Source organism: Semicossyphus pulcher, unplaced genomic scaffold, assembly GCF_022749685.1.
Source record: "Semicossyphus pulcher isolate SPU_LCO1_2020_fin unplaced genomic scaffold, fSemPul1.0.p SCAF_24, whole genome shotgun sequence".
Lineage (NCBI taxonomy): Eukaryota > Metazoa > Chordata > Actinopteri > Labriformes > Labridae > Semicossyphus > Semicossyphus pulcher.
The window spans coordinates 16,276,755-16,299,078 of NW_027211698.1; the positions used below are offsets into that span (position 1 = coordinate 16,276,755).

Sequence of the window (22,324 nt, forward strand, 5' to 3'; positions counted from 1 at the left end):
AAGAGGAGCAACAGCATCATGATGTGATGTGGAGGCTGACTGCGTTTATCTCAGTGCAGAAGAAGAAAAGACTCAGTGTTTCGACCTCGAACGACCTCGAAACAAAGAGAATTCACACACAACAATCAGCTTCAGTGTGAGAGAACAAAGAGCACACTCACACACACACACACACACCCACACAGTGTTTACAGCCAGCACAGCGGCCTCATTCAAACTTTGTCATCAGACCATTGACAACAATCGGTTCAATCAGACGCCCAACCATCTGATTGTCTGAAAACACTGAAACACACGAGGACAAACATGAAGCTGCGTCTTTAAAAACATCCAGTAAAATAATAAAGAGCAGCTCAGAGCCCATCATCAAGAACAAAGAGAACCTCAAACTAAAGCTGTCACAATAAAACACAGTTTATCACTATCCTTTCAAATTAAAGCTCATCACAAACATCAGAGAAACTCAGACTCATGCATCAGCTCCATCTCAAACTCTGACGGAGAAACTGCTACAAACAGAAACACACTGCTTTAACGCTGGCTGCTCATTGGTCCAGAGACAGCAGGTGAGCAGGCTGACAGGTGAAACGCAGCTCAAACCTTCATTCATAATTCAGCAGCTTCACCTGTTTCTCCAGCACGACACTCACCTGTTTCTGTATGAGACCGTGTTAAACTCTGACAGACGGCCGGAAGGTGAGTTTTATTGAACAACTGTTCTTATCTCAGTCATCTGCTTTTTATATATTCTCAGTGCTTCTTATTGTGTTGTAGTTTGTAAAGTTCATGTGTTGTAGTTTGTAAAGTTCATGTGTTGTTGTTTGTAGAGTTCATGTGTTGTAGTTTGTAAAGTTCATGTGTTGTTGTTTGTAGAGTTCATGTGTTGTAGTTTGTAGAGTTCATGTGTTGTAGTTTGTAAAGTTCATGTGTTGTAGTTTGTAAAGTTCATGTGTTGTAGTTTGTAGAGTTCATGTGTTGTAGTTTGTAGAGTTCATGTGTTGTAGTTTGTAGAGTTCATGTGTTGTTGTTTGTAAAGTTCGTGTGTTGTAGTTTGTAGAGTTCATGTGTTGTAGTTTGTAGAGTTCATGTGTTGTAGTTTGTGGAGTTCATGTGTTGTAGTTTGTAGTTATTTAATGTTAAATTCTCTGTTTTCCTCTTTTTTAGACTGAGATTACCAGAGACTCATGATGAACTCGGACAACATTGGTACTCTGTCCACATCTATCCATCCATCTATCTGTTTTTTTGTACTTGTTATCATTAATCACCTGTTTTCTATCATTTGACCTGTATGATTTTAATTTCTTCTTTCTGATACAATTTTTGATTTTTATTTGATTTTTGTTTTCTTCAGAAAATTTGAATGAAATCCGTCCGTCTGTCTACAGAGTCGCCATGAAGCTCCTGTCTCTGCAGAAACTCTGTCACTGTGAGTACTACTCAGTCTTATACTACACTTGTTGTGCTACATTTACATACCACGTTTAATATTCTACATTTATATACCATGTTTAATATTCTACATTTACATACCATGTTTAATATTCTACATTTACATACCACGTTTAATATTCTACATTTATTGTAGAATATTAAACGTGGTATGTAACAAGAGTTCAGTTCTTGCTAACTTTGGATTCACCTCTAAAAAGCTGAACCAGAATTTGTGGTTCGTTCTTTATTAAAGGCGCTATATGTAAGATTTTACATACCCTGTGGGCTGATTTTTATGTAAAGTACTCAGGACGGTTTTTCCGCAAAACAAGAGGATGTGACGTATCTGCGTGTTGGCGAGTACCTCTGCCGAGAGCTCATTCTACGCCACTACAACACGAGACACTGCAAGCTGTGAAATGGAGAAGGACAATGCAAACAAACAAACACCCTTCGGTTACCGCTGGCTTTTTGTACACTGATTACATTTATATACTACATTTACCATACCACATTTATTATACCCACATTTATTATGCCACATTTATATACTACATTTATTTTACTACATTTATATAATATATTTATTATACTTCATTTATTATACTTCATTTATTATACTACATTTATATACTATATTTATATACTACATTTATTATACCACATTTATTATACCCACATTTATTATACCACATTTATATACTACATTTATTTTACTACATTTATATAATATATTTATTATACTTCATTTATTATACTACATTTATATAATATATTTATTATACTTCATTTATTATACTACATTTATATACTATATTTATATACTACATTTATTATACCACATTTATTATACCCACATTTATTATACCACATTTATATACTACATTTATTTTACTACATTTATATACTATATTTATATACTACATTTATTATACTTCATTTATTATACTACATTTATTATAACCACATTTATTATACCACATTTAAATACTACATTTATATACTACATTTATTATACGTCATTTATTATACTACATTTATATACTATATTTATATACTACATTTATTATACTACATTTATTGTACAACATTTATTATACTTCATTTATTATACTACATTTATATACTATATTTATTGTACAACATTTATTATACTTCATTTATTATACTACATTTATATACTATATTTATATACTATATTTATATACTACATTTATTGTACCACATTTATATACTACATTTATTATACTATATTTATATACTAAATTTATTATACTACATTTATATACTACATTTATTATACCTTCTTTATATACTAAATTTATATACTACATTTATTATACCTTATTTATATACTACATTTATTATACCTTATTTATATACTACATTTTATACTACATTTATATAATACATTTATTATACTACATTTCTATACTATATTTATATACTACATTTATTATACTACATTTATATACTACATTTATTATACTACATTTATATACTACATTTATTATACTACATTTCTATACTACATTTCTATACTACATTTATTGTACTACATTTATATACTACATTTATTATACTACATTTATATACTACATTTATTATACTACATTTATTATACTACATTTCTATACTATATTTCTATACTACATTTATTGTACTACATTTCTATACCTTATTTATATACTACATTTATTATACCTTATTTATATACTACATTTATTATACTACATTTCTATACTATATTTCTATACTACATTTATTGTTCTACATTTCTATACTAAATTGATATACTACATTTATTGTACTACATTTCTATACCTTCTATATATACTACATTTATATACTACATTTATATACTACATTTATTATACTACATTTATATACTACATTTATTATACCCTATTTATATACTACATTTATTATACTACATTTCTATACTACATTTATTATACTACATTTCTATACCTTCTTTATATACTACATTTATATACTACATTTATTATACTATATTTATATACTACATTTATTATACTACATTTATATACTACATTTATTATACCCTATTTATATACTACATTTATTATACTACATTTCTATACCTTCTTTATATACTACATTTATATACTACATTTATTATACTACATTTCTATACTAAATTGGTATACTACATTTATTGTACTACATTTCTATACCTTCTTTATATACTACATTTATATACTACATTTATTATACTACATTTCTATACTAAATTGATATACTACATTTATATACTACATTTATTGTACTACATTTCTATACCTTATTTATATACTACATTTAACATTTATTATACTAGATTTACTGTTCTGTGTATTTGTTTGTGTTTGCTTGTTTGTGTTTATTTGTTTGTGTGTGTTTGTGTGTTTCTTGTTTCAGTGGATGTCTTGTCTGTACTACACATCACAGCTGCCTTCCAGTCAGTGGTTGGAGTTAACCAGGAAGTGAGGCTGAACAGACAGGAAGTGACCCAAACACTGAACAGAATGTTCCACAGCATGTCACAGGAAGTGCAGGGCCATGTGACCCTGCAGGCTCCAGAGGAGACCTGCAGCCTGATGTTCAAACTCTACGACTGCTCAGAGTATGCTGTGTATAAATACACATTATGTGCGTGTATATAGTATTTGTATAAGTATTTGTGTATAATTGTGTATATTTGTGTGTGTGTGTTTCAGGAGTCGGGCTGGTTTAGTTTCAGCTGCTTCTCTTCAAACTGCTCTGATCGCTCTGTCAGCTGATACACTGATAAACAAGTACAGAGGTGAGGACCTGTCTATGGCGCAGGGAAAAGGACAAAATGAAGATTATTGAGAGGCCGAGGGAGGCAATGTCCTTGCTGATGCCAGCTACTGATCTGGCCAATGAAAAGCCAGCGCTGGTAAATGAGAAGCCGGCTATTCATTCAATCAGGGCAACAAGTCATGTGTCTAACATAGCAACCTATTAGATCGGCTACTGGATAGGCTGGGCATTAGCTTCCCAGGCTGGCGACTAGCACACTGAAGCTAGCTACATTAGCCATTGATTTGACTGGTCTTCTTCTTCTGTTGTATTTGAGTGGCGTATTGGAGCCCAAGGTGCCGCGTTACCGCCACCAACTGGACACGTTGGAGTGAGAAAGATCAAGTCATTTTGTCCTTTTCCCTGCGCCATAACTGTCTGTCGACCTGTCTTTCTCTGTCTCTGTGTGACTGTGCCTGCCTGTCTGTCTGCTTGTCTGTCTGACTGTCTGTCTGTGTAAATGTTTGCTTGTCTGTCTGTGAATCTGCCTGTCTGTCACTGTCAGTGTTTGCCTGTCTGCCTGTCTGTCTGTCTGTCTGTGTGTCGAAAGTGAAACACTCAGTGAGCATGCTCAGTGATATCAGCCTTTCAGATAAAGTTGTCCCTTCAGAATAAAGCTCACTCATTCTCTGTTGTGCAGCTTTGGTGAGTGTTGCAGAGAACAGTTCAGGGTCAGTCAGCAGGTCTGGACTCAGGTGTTTACTGCAGGACCTCAGCCAGGTATAACAGGTACACACTACTTTTCCCAGCATGCCCCTCTGCTCCCGCTTCTTTAACGTGTGTGTGTGTGTGTGTTCAGGTTCCTGTGGCGGTGCAGGAGGGAGGAGTTTTCGTCGGCGTGGAAGCTGCGGTAAGGTCGTGCTTTAACAAGGTGAGAACACACAAACCTTTGGCTGCAGGTGATTGGTAGTCGGCATGGTGACTCACTGAATCTGTGTGTTTACAGGTGTTGACTCCCACTGCAGGTGAACAACATGTGTTGTCATGGTTGCAGAGTGAGCCTTGCCTGTTGCTATGGTTGCCCACACTTTATCGCCTGTCTGTCAGTCAGAATGTCAGGCACACCGTCCGCTGCCACATCTGCAAGACCCTCCCCATTACCGGGCTCAGGTAAGCACCCATCGTCCAATCAGAGCTCTTGTATTTAACCAATCACCTCTTCACTCTATTAAGGTTAAACCAGACTCTCCTGAAGTTAAACCAGGCTCTCCTGAGGTTAAACCAGAATCTTCTGAGGTTAAACCAGGCTCTCCTGAGGTTAAACCAGACTCTCCTGAGGTTAAACCAGGCTCTCCTGAGGTTAAACCAGACTCTGCTGAGGTTAAACCAGACTCTTCTGAGGTTAAACCAGACTCTCCTGAGGTTAAACCAGACTCTGCTGAGGTTAAACCAGACTCTCCTGAGGTTAAACCAGACTCTGCTGAGGTTAAACCAGACTCTCCTGAGGTTAAACCAGACTCTGCTGAGGTTAAACCAGACTCTCCTGAGGTTAAACCAGGCTCTCCTGAGGTTAAACCAGACTCTCCTGAGGTTAAACCAGGCTCTCCTGAGGTTAAACCAGACTCTCCTGAGGTTAAACCAGACTCTGCTGAGGTTAAACCAGACTCTGCTGAGGTTAAACCAGACTCTCCTGAGGTTAAACCAGACTCTGCTGAGGTTAAACCAGACTCTCCTGAGGTTAAACCAGACTCTACTGAGGTTAAAGAGCCCCTTAACCAACTTAAACTATATTTTTTATAACTTTAAATTATTATAACTTAAATTCTCTCTACAACTCCTCCCTGTAAGTGTCACACACACAGACACCCACTTTAAACTGTGCACTGAACTGAACTCTAACTGGACGTAAGCTGGATGATTGTGTAATAATTCAACTGTGCAATATGTTGACATAAAAACTGTTCATCTATACTCTTATGTATATAACTTTTTTGCATCATACTCATATTTTGCATTTATTTATTCTGGCATTTATATTTAAAACACCACAGATTGACTTCTCAGCATTTCATCTTTATCTCTTATTTTATTGTATATAGAATGCACATATTTTTCTATTTTATGCCATATATGTCTCTATGCTTTCTCTGTGTCACAGCAACTGTGATGCCCGAAGATCCCCCGGAGATTAATGATTCTGATTCTGTGTGTGTGTGTTTTTAGGTATCGCTGTATGAAGTGTGTAAACGTCCACGTGTGTCAGAGCTGCTTCCTGAACGACCGTCAGACAAGGAAACACAAAACTCACCATCCAGTGCTCGAATTCTGCACACAGGTAACATAACACACAGGTAACAACACAGGGATGACATCACAGACACGTGACATAGTGCTTCAGTCTTCATGGTGCTCCGCCAGGTGAGAGCCTCTTGGTTGTTGATTTAAGCATTTTGTGTCTTTCAGCCCACCTGGAGGGAGTCTTGGTCCTCTCTAGTACACAGGGCCCGTCATGCCCTGTTGCCGGGACGATACACACAGAGAGAGGGCGACAGGAGAAGGGCCTTGATGTGGGCGGAGCCAGCAGAGGCTCAGAACAGGTGATTCAAAAATCACTTGATAAACACACTCGTTAAACACCTTTATTTACTTGTTGAACACGTGTTTGTTATTAAAGTTTTCGTCTCTCAGTGCTCCGCCCCCTCCTGATGCTTCACCACGATTGGCTGCTTCAGCCCAAGGTCAAAGTCCGTCCTCTGACAGAGACTTTTCCCATGATGCCTCAGTGCGACCACCTTCTTGCTCATTTTCATCCAAGGCTCTGCAGACTGACAAGGAGACATCAACTCAGCAGGTGACCTCTGACCTCACAGGGGGAGGGTCATTCAGTCTTTTATATGATTTGTAATGTTATATAATATATAGTGTTATATGTGTATATGAATGTTACACAATGTGTGGGGATAAAACAATAATAATAGTAGTTTGCAGTCTGGTTCTAGACTCCTTCTGGATGATTAAAGTTGTATCTCACTTTGTGGTCCACCTGAAGGGGGCGTCAGCTCTGCTGACTGAAGTCCGAAACCTGCAGAGAGACAAATGGTGAGAACCAGCATGAACCAATCACAGAGCGGCCTGCAGATACACCTCCTCATCTTCTGATTCCTCGTTGGTCTTCAGGTTGTTGGAGCAGCAGCTGCAGGTCTGGCGGCTCACAGTCCAATCAGACCAGGGCATCCTGGAGGACAGGTGTGCTGAGATGGAGGTTACCATGGAAACACTGAGAGAACACAATCTCCATCTGCAGGGCATGCTCACACAGGTAAACAAACACATGGATAAAAACACACGCGCAGGTAAATATACACACACACACACACACACACACACACACACTTTGTTTAAATCTTGAAAATCTTTGAGGAAAAAAATAATAAAACATTTGACACCGTCATCTTCACCTCTGTTTCAGAAGTCAGAGATCTGCCGTTTATTAGTGAAATGCATCTTGGGAGTTGTACATGACTTCTCTCCATCTCAGGCTTTTAACAAGATGGAGGCTTGCCGACACACCGGCAACAGGCCACGCAGCACAGACACGGGGAGAAATGCAGAAGAAGAAGAAGGAGAGGAGGAGGAGGAGGAGGAGGAGGAAGAGGAGGAGGAGGTGGAGGAGTTGTTGCAGAAAGAGGACGAGTGGACGGAGGAAGTACAACCAACTCCATCTCCCACAATGCACCAGGACACACCTGCGTCACATGACATCCACTGTGAAGAGAAGCCTCCGGGCAATGTATATCTCTGTCCTCCAATGGGACAACAGGACAGAGTTGAGGAGGCAGAGCCACAGGAAGAAGACACCTGTCTGTGTGAAGGAGAGGAGGATTGTGGGACATGTAGTGCAGAGGAGCTGCTGCAGGAGACTGTGGAGAGACTGAGAAATTTTATGCAGACAGACGGGTGTAAAGAGAGACAGACAGGTGAGTCAGTTCAGACTGATGTGTTGTGGTTACTATGGTTACCAGAGATGCTGTATGTTGTTTACAGTAAATCTGAGTTGACGCAGGTTTTTACTGACTTTCTGTGTGGAACCTGAAGTTCACACAAATGAGTCAAACATCAGACTGAATCTAAAAAAATATATTTTTAACATTTTCTGTGTTCAGGTGAGAGGAAGAGCGCGAAGCTTCTGGTTGCTGCAGACCAGGTGGGAGACTCGATTCGCCACCTGGTGGATGCTGTGAGAACAAACTGATGGACACTGAGCAGGTGGCACCTTTGCAGGTTACAAAAGTGTTTTATTGATTTTTAAATAAAGTATAAAGGTATAAAAAGTTCAACAACACAAACAATCAGAAACAAAACAGCACCAGAGGCCGTCTCACCTAGCAGACAGGTGTGTTACACCAACATCATCTTAAAATAAATGAATCAAACTCAGGTTTCATTTTCTATTTGTGTGCACGTGTTCAGAGTCAAAATATTCAAGTTCAAGAAACTGAAATAACAAAATCTGCTTCAGTTTGTAATTATTTTACTTACTGAATAATGTTAAATAAAAAATAAATGTTCAAGATAAAAAAATAAGATACTTTAATTTTGTTTCCTCTTTGCACACAAACATAAAATGACATTAACATGGATCACACGATTTCATTATATAATAATGTTATGTTATATTATAATATGTTATATTGTGTTCTATATCAGGAACTTAAAAGATTAGAACTTTATATGACCATAACAAATGATTATTTATAATAATTATTTATTCAGCTTTAACAATCAGTCATCCAGTGTGACAAATACTCTGATTTCGAAATGAGGCTCTTATCTGAACAGGTATCTTGCTACCTGAACAGGTTTCCTGCTACCTTCGACTTCTCTCACAGCCCCGCCCCCTACGGCCCCTCCCCTGGCGTGTTGATGGGGGGTTGGGGGGTCCAGCCCGTCGCAGGCCTTCTCTTCTGGGTTGAGGGGGCGTTGCCTGAGCCCTGGTTCTCCTATTGGAGGGTTGGGGGCGTGTCCTCTCCCTCCTGCCCCCCCTCCCCCGCTCTGACCTGCTGTAGGGTGTAGGAGGCGGGGCTTGAGATGTCGTACCCCGCCTGCTGACTGTCTCTTCTTTATCAGTCTGTGCTGAGTCCTTACTGAGCGTGCTCAGGAGGAAACTGGGGGCATGGCTGAAGTCAGATGACCTGTGAACTTTGACCCGGCAGGACCCTGCGGCCCCGTCGTCTGGTAGCCTGTCAGTGTTCAGGTCTGGACTCAGACTTCTGAACAGCTGACGGACACATGGTGGAGGCGGGCTAGAGGGGGCGGAGCCTTTGCGCCACAGGAATCCTTTAGGAGGGTTTTTCAGGATTCGGTTACTGCTGGAGTCGTAGAACTTCACAGGAAGACGTTTATATTTGACCTTTAACCCCTGCAGGTCCAGCGGACGCCTTTTCTTCCTGCAGCGTTTGGAGGCAGAGTCTGGTGCAGGTGTGTTTGTGGGGACGGGGCCTGAGGGGGAACAGAGCAGGTAGACCACAGAGGTGCGAGGCTGCAGTGGTGTGATGATGCTGGAGTAGGACGAAGGGAGGCAGCGCCACATCTGAGCCTCAGGAGTCCTCTCTTCTTTATCCTGATTGGCTGCTGGGTCGCTAGTGGGTGGGGCCTCAGAAGCTTGTTGACGAACAGCTGGGATGACCAATCGGATCGTCTGAGTGCCGTGACTGACTTTGACCACCTGAAGGAACAAGAAAAGGTTATGGAGACATTTTTTATTTTCTTTTTTGTCAGAAAACTGTCAAGTGTTCTCACCTGACACCTGGATGCCAGCCTGAAGCCCCGCCTCCTCCTCCTGATGTTCGCTGAGTCTTCTTCATGGTCCAATAAGGGCAGGATGTCAGTATCTGGCACCACCCTCTTGTTCTCACCACACCCTTTCTTTTGGCTCCTCCTACCATACCTGACAGTGATGACATCATCAGATGCATTTAGTTATTTAATTTAAAAATATATTAAATATATTACAGTACAGGTGAGTGCGTATATTACAGTACAGGTGAGTGTGTGTATATTACAGTACAGGTGAGTGTGTATATAACAATATCTACCTGTATATATACCTGTGCTGAAAATGTTACCTGGCCAGAGACTCGCTGTCGAAGTAGCAGATGAATCTCTCACGTCTGAACTGTTGGACCAGCTGGTCCACCTTGTTTTCATCCTCCTGTTCCACCTGGGCCCAGGTCTTCCCCCTGAAGGATTCTGGGATATGTTCGGGAACAGGCAGAATCTCGTCTATCGGCAGAGTCCAGAAGCCATGGTCCTGACTGGCCCCGCCCCCTGCTCCCTGCTTATTGTGGAGGGCAGAGTCAAGCTGGTAAGAGTACACCTGGTCCTCAAGATCCACCTGCACATCCATCAGATGGCTTATGTCTCGCCTCTCTGTCTGTCTCATCTGGGCAGGTGTGTGTGAGTGCAATGGGTCACTGAGTGTTTGTCCGCGCTGTAAAAAGAAGATTGCTACCTTTACTATAAATAGAAAACATTTTAATCACTCACATTGGGGCTTATTAACTCTTACCTGTACAGGTGAGTCCCAGTCATCACTCTGTGTTTCCATGGAGACAGGAAGGCTGAAATGGAAGCTCTCTGTCTCCTCCTGCTGGCAGGGAGTGGAACTGACACCATAACAACACGTCTGGATCACCTGATGAAACAACAATTTACTTTTACCTGATGGAGATTGTCCTTATTATCTCTATGTTACTCTTATAAACGAGATAATAACCTGTAGAGATCGTTTTAATAAACGAGATAATAACCTGTAGAGATCGTTTTAATAAACGAGATAATAACCTGTAGCGATCGTTTTAATAAACGAGATAACAACCTGTAGAGATCGTTTTAATAAACGAGATGATAACCTGTAGAGACCGTTTTAATAAACGAGATAATAACCTGTAGAGATCGTTTTAATAAACGAGATAATAACCTGTAGAGACCGTTTTAATAAACGAGATAATAACCTGTACAGTTAGAGGTAACTTTCGAGATCATCTACACTGACTGAAGCAGACAAACCTCCTCGATGGTCTGGTCCAGGGAGTCGCTGTGGTCGGAGGAGAACGCCTCCTCTTTATGAGCCTCCCTTCTCTCTTTCTGCCAGCTCAGCCAAGGCCGGAGCTCTGAGGGAGGGCCTGGGCCAGTTCCCAGGCCCAGAGATAAGGAGGGCCTTAGCTTTGAGGTGGGGGCGGGGCATGCAGAGGGCCTCAGCTTTTTAAGGGGCTGGGGGCCAGTAACTGAAACTCTGTGGGGGGATGAGGAGGATGAGGAGTTGCTGGTTTTCCTCCTGTTGGTCTTTCTGTGGGCCTTCCTGTGGACAGGGGGCGGGGCCTGAGTGTACGAGGGTGGGGTCTGTGTACATGTTGAGTGCCTTTGCCCTGCGAGGGCAGTCTCTCCTTGTTCCTGCTCTCTGATTGATGTCAACAGCCTCTCCTGACCAGCTCCCTTGCCTGATGGGCTAGTAGAGGAGTCTTCCACCTGCTGATTGGCCGGTTGATACGAAGCGTAGTCTGAGCTGGGCAGGTGTTCACGTGACTGGCTGTCGTTGTCAGAGAAACACAGTTCATCAATTTCCTCCCTCGGCAACAGGGGGGCGGAGACTGAGGGGAGGTCAGCATGAGATGGCCTATTGGAGACACAAATATGTCAACACATGCAGAACAGGTGTGTTCATTTTACCTGAAGTCAATGGTGAAGTTACCTGGGGTCGTTGTACCGTTGAAGGTGTGTTTGTTTTAGTTACCTGGGGTCGTTGTACCATTGAAGGTGTGTTTGTTTTAGTTACCTGGGGTCGTTGTAGTGGTGCGGGTGGTGCTGCAGGACGTCCTGCAGGAAACGCTCCAGCAGGGTTAGCTTAGTTCTGCTGCTGGTGGAGGAGACGGCGCTGGATCCTCGGGAGGAGGCGCGGACAGAATCCAGGTGTCTGAGACTGGACAGGTGCTGAGAGAAGAGAGGAGGGATGTTAACGTGTCATTGATTCTGATTGGACAGCTCAAATCTAGGTGTGTTGTTTGTACCTGGTCCAGATTACTGTAGAGGACTCTGCAGTATCCACAATAACCCTGTCTGCTTGGCTGACACCTGGATGGACCTGGCTGAGGCTCCACCCACATCCTGTGAGACACACAGGGTGAAAGTAATTAACATCTGGTGGTTGTGAGGTGTCTGTTTGCGTCAGTGTTTCCACAGAATGAGGACGGGACTTTAAAAAAAAGTAAGAAGGCCGACATTAAACCGCACAATCATCGTCAGGAGGGACAGAGAACCAGAGGGTGTCTCTCTCTGTTTTCAAGTTTTTTAAGTTGTATGTTTCTTGGTCCTCCAGCAGAAACACCTTAAAGAGATAAAACATTTAAACAAAATAACTGAAGAGTTTAATGAGCTGAAAAAGTACCAAACATTGTGACTGTCTCACATTTAGATGACATTTAATAGAGTCTGGTTGGTGGACGACTTCAAATATCCCTGATTAATCATGAGAATAAACAGGTGGACTCACCTGCTGGTAGACTCCGCCTTCCTCTGGTCACCTGACACACACACACACACACACACACACAGACACACACACACACACACACAGAGTGCAGTCAGTTTAATGAATGAAAGATAAACTATAAACTGTGTTTGAGTGTTTACCTTCATCAGAGGAGTGAGACATCTTGCTGCTGACTGAAGATCTGAAACACATTCATACATAAATATTTATTATTATATTATAGTTAAAAATGGACAAACATGGCTGCCTGTTCTCAGAGTATGTTAACTGCTGCAGTGTTTAACTGCTGACATTGATTGTGTGTCATAATAACAGTAACAATAATCACAACCATGATTAATCACATCTCACCTGGAGACAGTGCAGTCAGTGAGTTATCCGTCCAATCAAAGCGCTCCATGCTGTAACTAACGGTGACCAGGTAAGAGTTTCAGGTAGAGATTCCATGAGCCTATAGAGCGAGTACATGTTTCATATAGAACTATTATTGTTGTTGTAGAAATATAATAACAGATTTGATAGAATTGTTAAAAATGTAACGTTTTTATTATAAATGAATGATTTTCAAAAAAAAAAAAAAGGTTAACCGGAACTTTCTGACGTCGATTAATCAGAGCGAAGCTGAAACTCTGCTGGGATTGGCTGACGCTCCGCGACGCGCTCTGATTGGCTGACTGTGTGCTAACTAGCTGCAGCGCTAACTGGTCCAGTTTAACCTGGGTTTAAGAACGGCGTTAACTCCGGGTTAAACTGGACTAACGGTAACCATGGTGACAGTGCCGACGGCGACGTGTCTCTGCCGTTACAGCTGCTGTTACCGTCAGCAGCCCGCTACCAGCTAGCATGCTCTTAGCCTTTTAGCTGATCAGCCGCCTTACACTGATGCTGATTGGGTGTTTCAGATTAATGACGCGGATAACGAATAATCTATAACCGATCATTTTAATTACCTATAGCTGTTTATTTGTTGTTTACTTTCACACAGATTAAAGTCTTCTTCCGCCGCGCGCTGCTCCGCCGCGCTGTTTAGTTTCCGGTTAGGCTCTTCTTCTGCTGCAGAAACTCCAGCAGGGTGAAAAAACTGAGCAGTGAGTGATGCTGCCGCCAACAGGTAAGAGGAGGTACTACACACACAGCGGGCTATTTAGTACTATACAATTTCCTGTTTCTCTCAACAGCTCTTTCACATTAAAAGTCCATACTAGTGTCTCTTTGTACTTCACAGGCAATATAAATATTGCAGGGACAGATACACTGGCTGTGTTCGAAATGCAGTACAATGTACACTGCATACTATGCACCATTGACTGTGTACGGCGGCAAGTATGGAGGAGCTTTTTTCAAATTCATTTTTCAGTATGCGATGCCAGGCGGAAGTAAACAATATCCGCTGCTTCGTTAGCTAAAGCGCCCCCTCTGTGGAATGCTGCCGCAGTCATTTCAACTGCCCCTGTGACATTCCAGCGCTTTGCATTGTGGGATACCGAAGGCGAGAGACTAGTCTGATGCATATTGGAGATTTTTTCAGAATCAGTACAACATCTGGGATTGTTTTGGCATACTGCACATTTTGCTTTTTTTGCATTCTACATTAAGGCCACATCAGTACGTACTGCTAGTATAGTATGGCATTTCTAACACAGCAAAAGATCTGGGTTGCGTCTCCTGCAGCAGAGGATTGTGGGTAAGAACAGCATGCTGGCTGCAGACTAATCATTGTATGCGACACGTTTCAAAATAAGAGTTTAAATATTTAAATGCAGCGTGTTCCCTGATATCAGACTGACAGGCTTCAATGTCTTTAATGTCACTCAGCTTCAGTTTCTCAATGTAAAACTTTAAACTCGTGTAGCGACACCTGCTGGTAGAGCTGAGACCTTTCACAATAAAACAGCAGACGATTGTGTTGAAGTGCTTTTATTAGCATGTTTCAGTCTCAGATCTTGTTGAAAGCAGCAACATCCATCGACTGAACAAAGTCCTCAAAGGCTGTGATGTGCTCCTCCAGGAGGTCTGTGCCCACCTGAAAACACAGATGACACACACACACACACACGTTAAACATACAGGTAAATTAAAAAAACCATGCAGGTAACTAAAGATAAACTTCTCACCTTGTCGTCTTCAACCACGCAGCCGATCTGCAGCTTCTTGATGCCGTAACCCACCGGGACCAGTTTGGCTGCAGCGATAAAAACAGAACAGGTTATTATCGATCAGCTGACGTCAATCAGATCATTGATCAGCTGTAGTAATCAGATTATTGATCAAACTGCAGTCTTCAGATCGTAAAGTTTCATCTCACATTCAGCCGAAAGATGGTGAGTTAGATCATCATGAGGTCTGCAGACGCTCTCGTGCTGATCACTGATCAATAATCAGGACCCCTCTTCTGCTTTATTGTGAAGTAAATATTCCTGACGTGTGTGAAGCTACTTTAACTTCATTAAGTAAAAACCCTGATTTTACGGTTAGGAGCAGAAAGTCTCTGCGCCTTTAAAACGGGATAAATACTCACACTGTCCCCACACCAGCCCGTCCATCTGAATACTGCGGACGCACTCCTCCAGCTTCGACATGTCCGTCTCGTCGTCCCACGGCTTCACGTCCAATAGGATCGAAGACTTGGCGATTAAGGCGGGCTCTGCGGGACAGAGGGTGGAGTCAATAACCATGACAGCCAGTGAAGCAAAAGTACTTTTGATTGCAGGCCGGAGACTCTCAGGTAAACAAAAGGTATCCATCAGGCAGTCAGCCGAAAGATGGTGATTGGTTAATCATCATAAAGAGTCGGCCAATCAGGAGGTGGCATCGCGGTTCAATAATCACGTAACAGGTAACATACTGACAGTCATGTGACCTCAGGTGCTTCCTGATCTTTAAGTGGCTGTGATTGGCAGAGACGTACTCTTTGCTTTCCGTGCTGCGTACTCTGCCAGACGCTCCTCCTTCAGCCTGGCTGCCTCTGCGTCCTCCTGCAAGACAAGAATCAGGGACAATTTAATACAGAGCAGTAAATACAAAGTAATTAATGACATCACTGTGACCTCACCTCTTCGTCAGAGCCAAACAAGTCCATATCGTCGTCATCATCGTCATCCTTTGAGGCGGGGGAGGGGCCAGAGGTGGAGTCAGCCACACCTGCGGGGCCGTACTGACCAAGAGGCTTCTTCACACCTGGAAGACTGACAACAGGAAGAGGCGGTGCTTACTTCACCAATGTCACACACCTGTGTACCCACATCTTGCTGACATCACCGGCCTCACCTGTTCTTCTGACTCTGGTACGACTTGATGTGGTTGTACCAGCGGAGGGCGTGGCACAGGTCGGCTGAGGGTGGGGCCGAGATCGCCTCAAAGACCGCCACATCGGCCTGAGAGGGGACGTACCTGAGGACAGAAAACATGGTTATGTCTCCACGTCGGCCTGGGAGGGGACAGGTGTAGTTTCTAATCAGTCATGTGATCTTCCCAGCGATTTATTTTGAGGTGCTGGATGTTTTGATGTTCGCATCTTGTTCATGACGGGCTTTAATTATACGTGTAGCTTTAAACTGTCATCAGGCCACTGAGGCTCAATAAAGTTTCATGTTTTAGCCCCGTTTGACAGCTAAGTAAGCACTTCATTGTGCTGCTGCTGTTAGCTGTTAGCTGCAGCCCTGTTGGTCTGTGAATGTTTAATAAAATATAAATGTTTAAATTAAAACTAAAAGTTCAGTTAAATAAACGTATTCATCATGTGAAAGACAGTATTGATCCTCCAGCCTGCAGACTTCCCTTTACCACATGGAAAGTAAGCATGCACCATGTGGCTCGATGCTAACAATAGCATGAAGCTTCTTCCGCACATAAAACTCAAACTGTACCCGTCAGTTATTCGCCTTCACCTGTGTCACGTTGACACGCGCACACTTAACGGCTTCATGGCGGTTAATATTCACCTTTAACCTCTCTGCCGTGCTAACAGTCTGTCAGCTAGCTGTTAGCCATAGCTCAGGGCAGAGCCAAGATGGCGGCGCCGGCAGCTTCACTATGCAGCCGCGAACTTTACCGGAGTTTCTCCGGTTTGTAACGGACTCACCCCTCAATGTAGCTGCGTTCCGACAGGAAGTCATTCAGCACTGAGAGGCCGGAGGCGGATTTCAGGTCCCCGAAGCCCATGATGAAGAAGAACCGGCGAGGAGGAGAGGAAGGAGCTACCGGAGGAGTAAGAAGAAGGAGGGAGGAGGAGTGAAGAGACGTATTTATACCCGGAGACAGAGCCCCCCCCCCCCCCCCCGGACACTGCTCCTCCTCCTCCCCACTGCCCTGGAGGAGGTGGAGGAGGAGTTCAGATCACTGTGAAGAACAAGAGTTGAAAACATCAAAAGGCAGCTTGTTTGAACTTATGATATTTAATTATAACATTTGTTTCAAGTGTGTTTGACAGTAAAGACAAGATGTGAACAAGATGTCACTGTAACATGATTTAATTTAAACTTCCCTCTTCACCAACATTAATAACCACATTGTAATGTTTGTAATGATGCTCACACACAGAGTGAAGGAAACGGCAGCCGTGTGTAAATCATCAGACGACACAGTTTGTTTAAATTTAAGTTTGTTTAAATTTGAGTTTGTTTAAAACTACAAAAAAAACCGGAAGACGTCATCAAGTTTCTTCTTCTTCTCTCCGTCTTTAAATGTGTTTCTGCCTCCAGACACTTCACTCAAAAATGCTGTCAGACCTGTCACACAGTCACATGACCTGCTCGGATTGGACACTGCTCTCCTATTGGCTGACAGTCGGAATGACCCTGAACACACCTGAAAGATGTTAGACAGGTGAGTTTCAGTCCAACACAGAAGTCAGGGCCTGAAGGACGATGTGAAGCAAACAGACGCACACAAAACAAGAAGAAACAAGTTAACAGGATAAAAAAACAGAAGAAGAAGCACGTTCAAAGGACAAGAAGAAGAAGAAGCACGTTCAAAGGACAAGACGAAGAAGAAGCACGTTCAAAGGACAAGAAGAAGAAGAAGCACGTTCAAAGGACAAGAAGAAGAAGGGTGATGGGTCAGGCTCGCAGCTCGTCTCCTCAGGTACTCATCTGGGAAGAGCAAAGGGCAGACACAGGTGTCCTCCATGTCTCACCTGTGTCTGCCCTCTGCCCTTCTCTTTGTCTCACAAGCTCATGTGATGTCACAGTATGTGTTAGACCTAACTAATCAATCATGTGTTAGACCTAACTATCAATCATGTGTTAGACCTAACTAATCAATCATGTGTTAGACCTAACTATCAATCATGCGTTAGACCTAACTAATCAATCATGCGTTAGACCTAACTAATCAATCATGTGTTAGACCTAACCATCAATCATGTGTTAAACCTAACTAATCAATCATGTGTTAGACCTAACCATCAATCATGTGTTAGACCTAACTAATCAATCATGCGTTAGACCTAACTAATCAATCATGCGTTAGACCTAACTAATCAATCATGCGTTAGACCTAACTAATCAATCAGACAACTTGAACTAATAACTTTTGATACTCGTTTATTTTCATGAAACATTTTCAGAGCAGTTTTTTTTATGTCATTCTAAATATTTTTACTGTTTTTAAAACGACAGTGTGAAATATATTTAATTATATAGTGTCGTGCTTTGCTGTAATGGCTCGTACTCTACAAATACTGTTTATATATTTATATTGTAAATATATAATTTTACACCATTTATCGTCTGTATGTATGCAGGTACATGTCTATATAAAGCATAGAAACTGTCTATGAACTCAGCATTTATGCTAGTGTGTGTGTGTGTGTGTGTGTGTGTTTAGGTGATCCTGATGGGTTTGGACTCTGCAGGGAAGTCAACTCTGCTGGCCCGGCTGCTGACAGGACAGGTGAGACTCTGAGCAGATAGATACAGTCAATGTCAGGTCCAGGTGTGTCTCAGGTGTGATTGTGATCATCTATAAACATCAGGTGATGGAAACGTCTCCGACGATCGGATTCAACGTGGGAACTTTGGACCTGGATAAGAAGATATCTCTGACTGTGTGGGACGTCGGAGGACAGAAGAGCATGAGACCCAATTGGAGGTACACACACACACACACGCACACGCACGTACGCATACACACACACATCCACACACACACCTCCACCACCACCATTAACAACAAAACAAACAAAAATCAGGACAGCCTTAAAGGGACAGTTCGGGTTTTTTGAAGTGTTCCAAGTACAGTAACAGTCAGCACGGCCCTGTTAGGAGTACTACTGATAACTACCTCAAACAAACCCATTTCAGAAAACCCAACTATCCCTTCTTCTTCTTCTTCTTCTTCTTCTTCTTCTTCTTCTTCTTCTCCTGTCTCCTTCAGGTACTACCTGGACGACTGTAGGGCTCTGGTGTTCGTAGTGGACAGCACTGATCGGACTCGGATGCCGGAGGCTCAGAAGGCGCTGAAGAAAGTTCTGGCTGATGAGAAGTTGCGAGGAATTCCTCTGATGGTTCTGGCCAACAAGAAGGACCTGCCCGACTCCATGACCATACGAGAGGTACAACATGAACCCGTCTGCTTAAAATGCTCAGAAATATCATGAGGTTTGGTTTGAGAGAGAAACAGTTGGATTCTGGCATTTTTCAAATCAAATGACCAGGCTACAACCATCAGCAGAGCTGCTTCCTCCTCCCTCTCATCTTCTTTCTTCCTCCTCCATCTCTCTCTATCCTCCTCTTCTTCTCCTCTTCTCCCCCTCCTCCCCCTAGATCTCTAACCAGCTGGATCTGCCCGCTCATAGCGAGCGGCTGTGGGAGGTCCAGGCCTGCAGCGCTCTGAAGGGACTCGGCCTCCAGCAGGCCTTCATCTCTGTCCACAAACTGATCAAGAAGAGCTGATTGGGGGAGGAGGGGGAGAGAAAAGGAGAGAGAGAGAGAGAGAGAGAGAGAGAGAGTGGGAGGAGGGGGAGGGATTGTTTGAGGTAAAGTTGTGTTTAAACAGTTTTATACATTATGGTGATGGATGCTCTGATTGATCTGAAGGTTTATTTAATGTAATAATTATTTCAGCCAATCAAAATGCACAGTGTTATTTTCAAATCTGCCCGGTAACAGTGTCAGCTGTAATGGTCAATAAAAGTATTGATTATTAAGTTTCCAGGTAAACATGAATCTGATCCGTTTGTCAATAATAATAATAATAATAATAATAATAATATTATAGCGCCTTTCATGGGACCCAAGGTCGCTTTACAAGGAGGAACACAGAAACACTACAGACTAGACACAGTACATTAAACGACTGGTGTTGAAGGCTGTAGGCTGTGTTGAATAGATGAGTTTTGAGGAATTTAAAGTAAATAAGTAAAAAAACGTTATTTCTAAATACTTTATATACTTTATAAAGTTCTTCTTAAGTCGGACCAGAACTCTGCAGTCACCTGTTCAGGTTCATCAGTAACGACTCCGAGACTAAACTCTGGTCAGCTGTCAGTTTAATGGTTCAGTCAAAGATCAATCAGCTGATCCATCATCTCTACATCTTCTTCCTGTTTACGTGAACGTCCGCTCTGAGCACGTGCAGACTCTTGAGAGAGGACCAGGACTGGACAAGCAGCAGGACCGGGACCAGGACCCAGAGCCCGTTAAAGAAGACCAGGTAGACCCACAGGTGTAGCCAGCTGGACGTGTTCAGACTGGGACTGCCCAGCAGCCAATCAGGAGCGAAGGTCATCCAGCCGCCGTACAGCTCACACACACTCAGAGTGATCTGCAGAAAATGTCTGAAAAAACACAACACAGACTTTATATATGTTTGCATACGATATGAGGGTTATATATACAGGTAATACACAGGTAATATACAGGTTATATATACAGGTAATATACAGGTAATATACAGGTTTTACAGGTTATATACAGGTTATATACAGTTTACTGTCTTTAAGGATGTAATATAAAGCAGTATTACCTTTATTGTCACCTGTAGTATTACCTGTAGTATTTGTCGTGCAGTATTGCGTGTATCAGCAGCACAGCGAGCAGAGAGTCAAGGACAACGGTCAGAAGTTCGATGGAGACAATCGTTGGATCAGAAATAAGCCAACGACTGTCTGCTTTACTATACTCCTTCCCTACAGACAGACAGGTACAGAGGGACAGACAGACAGACAGGTACAGAGGGACAGACAGACAGGTTAAGTCCTGTTCTACAGACAGAAAGTACTTCCTGTAAAGTATTTGCAGTAAAAGTACATGACTACTTCAGCTAAACTCACAGAGTTCAGCCAGAGGACCTTCAGACGTTTCCACTGTCCCCCCAAGTGACATGTAAACAAACGGACCTTCCTACGTAAACAAAAGAATAAACAATAAATAGACAACCAGAGACATGTAAACAAACGGACCTTCCTACGTAAACAAAAGAATAAACAATAAATTGACCACCAGAGACATGTAAACAAACGGACCTTCCTACGTAAACAAAAGAATAAACAATAAATTGACCACCAGAGAAGTGTAAACAAACGGACCTTCCTACGTAAACAAAAGAATAAACAATAAATTGACCACCAGAGACATGTAAACAAACGGACCTTCCTTCGTAAACAAAAGAATAAACAATAAATTGACCACCAGAGACATGTAAACAAACCGATCTTTCTGTTGCCAGATTAAAAATCAGTAACAGTAAAACAAGGAAAAAGTTCAAAGAAAAAAAAATCAAATATCAGGTAATAAAAAAATAAAAAAGTTTATAGATAAAGACGTATGAAACCTGATTGGTCCTACCAGTGTCAGGTGGACAATGACATCATAGAAGAGCCACAGCAGGATCCACCTGTTCTCTGCAGAGCTCTCCCCCCCAAACCTGCATGTTAGCAGGGCTGCTACTAACACCTGGACAAAACATGCTAACAGAGACAAAAGAGACACCAGAGACAGGCCGGGGGATGCAAATGAGTACATCTGCTGTCAGAGAAGAAGAAGAAGAAGAAGAAGAAGAAGAGTGTTATTAGTATTTGGTACTGTGAAGAGAGAAGTATTACAGTAAAGGCAGTATTTGTTAGTACTCTCCTCAGTCAGTACTCGGGGTGAAGACTCAGGACCAAACTGTGTGAATGTGGAGTGAAGTTTTTGGCCCTGCCCCCTGCCCGTCTCCATTGGTTCTGATGGTTCTAAGCCCCACCCATTGTCCCACATTGGCTGCTGAGGTGAACACCCCACTCCCTGACCCCTCCCCCTCCCACAAAGTCAGCAGGTCCACCAAACTCCAGTCTGAAAACAACACGTTTAACATTTGCTCCATACCTCAGTGCATACACACTCTTTACAGATACACGTCAAAAGTATCTATTTGTTTCTATTATATAACAAATACTGCTACTTCTACTAATAATAATTATAATAATAATAATAATTCTTTAGGACTTTATCCGTACTTTACTTGCAATAAAGTCAAACTGCAGAAAATTCCAAAAGTCAAACATCCAGCAGGAGGCGCCACACTGAGCCATATATTGATCCGATGAAGTTTAACCCAAACTGTCCCTGATGTTGATCCTGAAGTAGTCCGAAGACA

The 22,324-nt window shown here is 42.2% G+C and overlaps 5 protein-coding genes across 7 annotated transcripts; 2 read left to right on the forward strand and 3 right to left on the reverse strand.

Annotated features, from left to right (window-relative positions):
• Positions 1 to 606: 606 nt before the first annotated feature.
• Positions 607 to 8,740, forward strand: dytn (dystrotelin). Its single transcript, XM_069675225.1, has 15 exons — positions 607 to 696; positions 1,165 to 1,206; positions 1,355 to 1,429; positions 3,856 to 4,060; positions 4,155 to 4,240; positions 4,901 to 4,980; positions 5,060 to 5,131; positions 5,207 to 5,370; positions 6,424 to 6,535; positions 6,664 to 6,797; positions 6,889 to 7,051; positions 7,250 to 7,299; positions 7,378 to 7,519; positions 7,739 to 8,177; positions 8,364 to 8,740. The coding sequence occupies exons 2-15, from the start codon at positions 1,185 to 1,187 to the stop codon at positions 8,450 to 8,452; spliced, it is 1,833 nt and encodes a 610-aa protein (XP_069531326.1). The 5' UTR covers positions 607 to 696; positions 1,165 to 1,184; the 3' UTR covers positions 8,453 to 8,740.
• Positions 8,468 to 13,784, reverse strand: zdbf2 (zinc finger, DBF-type containing 2). 3 transcript variants are annotated; one of them, XM_069675223.1, is made up of 11 exons: positions 13,699 to 13,784; positions 13,100 to 13,199; positions 12,889 to 12,929; positions 12,749 to 12,779; positions 12,267 to 12,363; positions 12,035 to 12,189; positions 11,269 to 11,875; positions 10,769 to 10,894; positions 10,326 to 10,690; positions 10,000 to 10,147; positions 8,468 to 9,925 (listed from the first exon to the last, which is right to left on the reverse strand). In XM_069675223.1, the coding sequence occupies exons 3-11, from the start codon at positions 12,908 to 12,910 to the stop codon at positions 9,068 to 9,070; spliced, it is 2,409 nt and encodes an 802-aa protein (XP_069531324.1). In that variant the 5' UTR covers positions 12,911 to 12,929; positions 13,100 to 13,199; positions 13,699 to 13,784; the 3' UTR covers positions 8,468 to 9,067. The 3 variants fall into 3 exon arrangements, with proteins under 3 accessions (XP_069531324.1, XP_069531323.1, XP_069531325.1); XM_069675222.1 differs by having other exon boundaries at positions 12,749 to 12,929; XM_069675224.1 differs by lacking the exons at positions 12,889 to 12,929; positions 13,100 to 13,199; positions 13,699 to 13,784 and having other exon boundaries at positions 12,267 to 12,583; positions 12,749 to 12,761.
• An 865-nt stretch (positions 13,785 to 14,649) lies between these two features.
• On the reverse strand, positions 14,650 to 16,965 carry eef1b2 (eukaryotic translation elongation factor 1 beta 2). Its single transcript, XM_069675152.1, has 7 exons — positions 16,830 to 16,965; positions 16,016 to 16,138; positions 15,801 to 15,933; positions 15,657 to 15,723; positions 15,267 to 15,392; positions 14,863 to 14,930; positions 14,650 to 14,771 (listed from the first exon to the last, which is right to left on the reverse strand). Exons 1-7 carry the CDS (start codon positions 16,907 to 16,909, stop codon positions 14,685 to 14,687), a joined length of 684 nt encoding a protein of 227 aa, XP_069531253.1. The 5' UTR covers positions 16,910 to 16,965; the 3' UTR covers positions 14,650 to 14,684.
• A 238-nt stretch (positions 16,966 to 17,203) lies between these two features.
• arl11 (ADP-ribosylation factor-like 11) lies at positions 17,204 to 20,188 on the forward strand. Its single transcript, XM_069675226.1, has 5 exons — positions 17,204 to 17,830; positions 18,575 to 18,640; positions 18,723 to 18,838; positions 19,124 to 19,301; positions 19,513 to 20,188. The coding sequence occupies exons 1-5, from the start codon at positions 17,801 to 17,803 to the stop codon at positions 19,639 to 19,641; spliced, it is 519 nt and encodes a 172-aa protein (XP_069531327.1). The 5' UTR covers positions 17,204 to 17,800; the 3' UTR covers positions 19,642 to 20,188.
• Positions 20,189 to 20,239: 51 nt separating this feature from the next.
• Positions 20,240 to 21,721, reverse strand: ebpl (EBP like). Its single transcript, XM_069675257.1, has 4 exons — positions 21,535 to 21,721; positions 21,021 to 21,090; positions 20,738 to 20,876; positions 20,240 to 20,525 (listed from the first exon to the last, which is right to left on the reverse strand). Exons 1-4 carry the CDS (start codon positions 21,709 to 21,711, stop codon positions 20,279 to 20,281), a joined length of 633 nt encoding a protein of 210 aa, XP_069531358.1. The 5' UTR covers positions 21,712 to 21,721; the 3' UTR covers positions 20,240 to 20,278.
• Between the last annotated feature and the right edge of the window lie 603 nt (positions 21,722 to 22,324).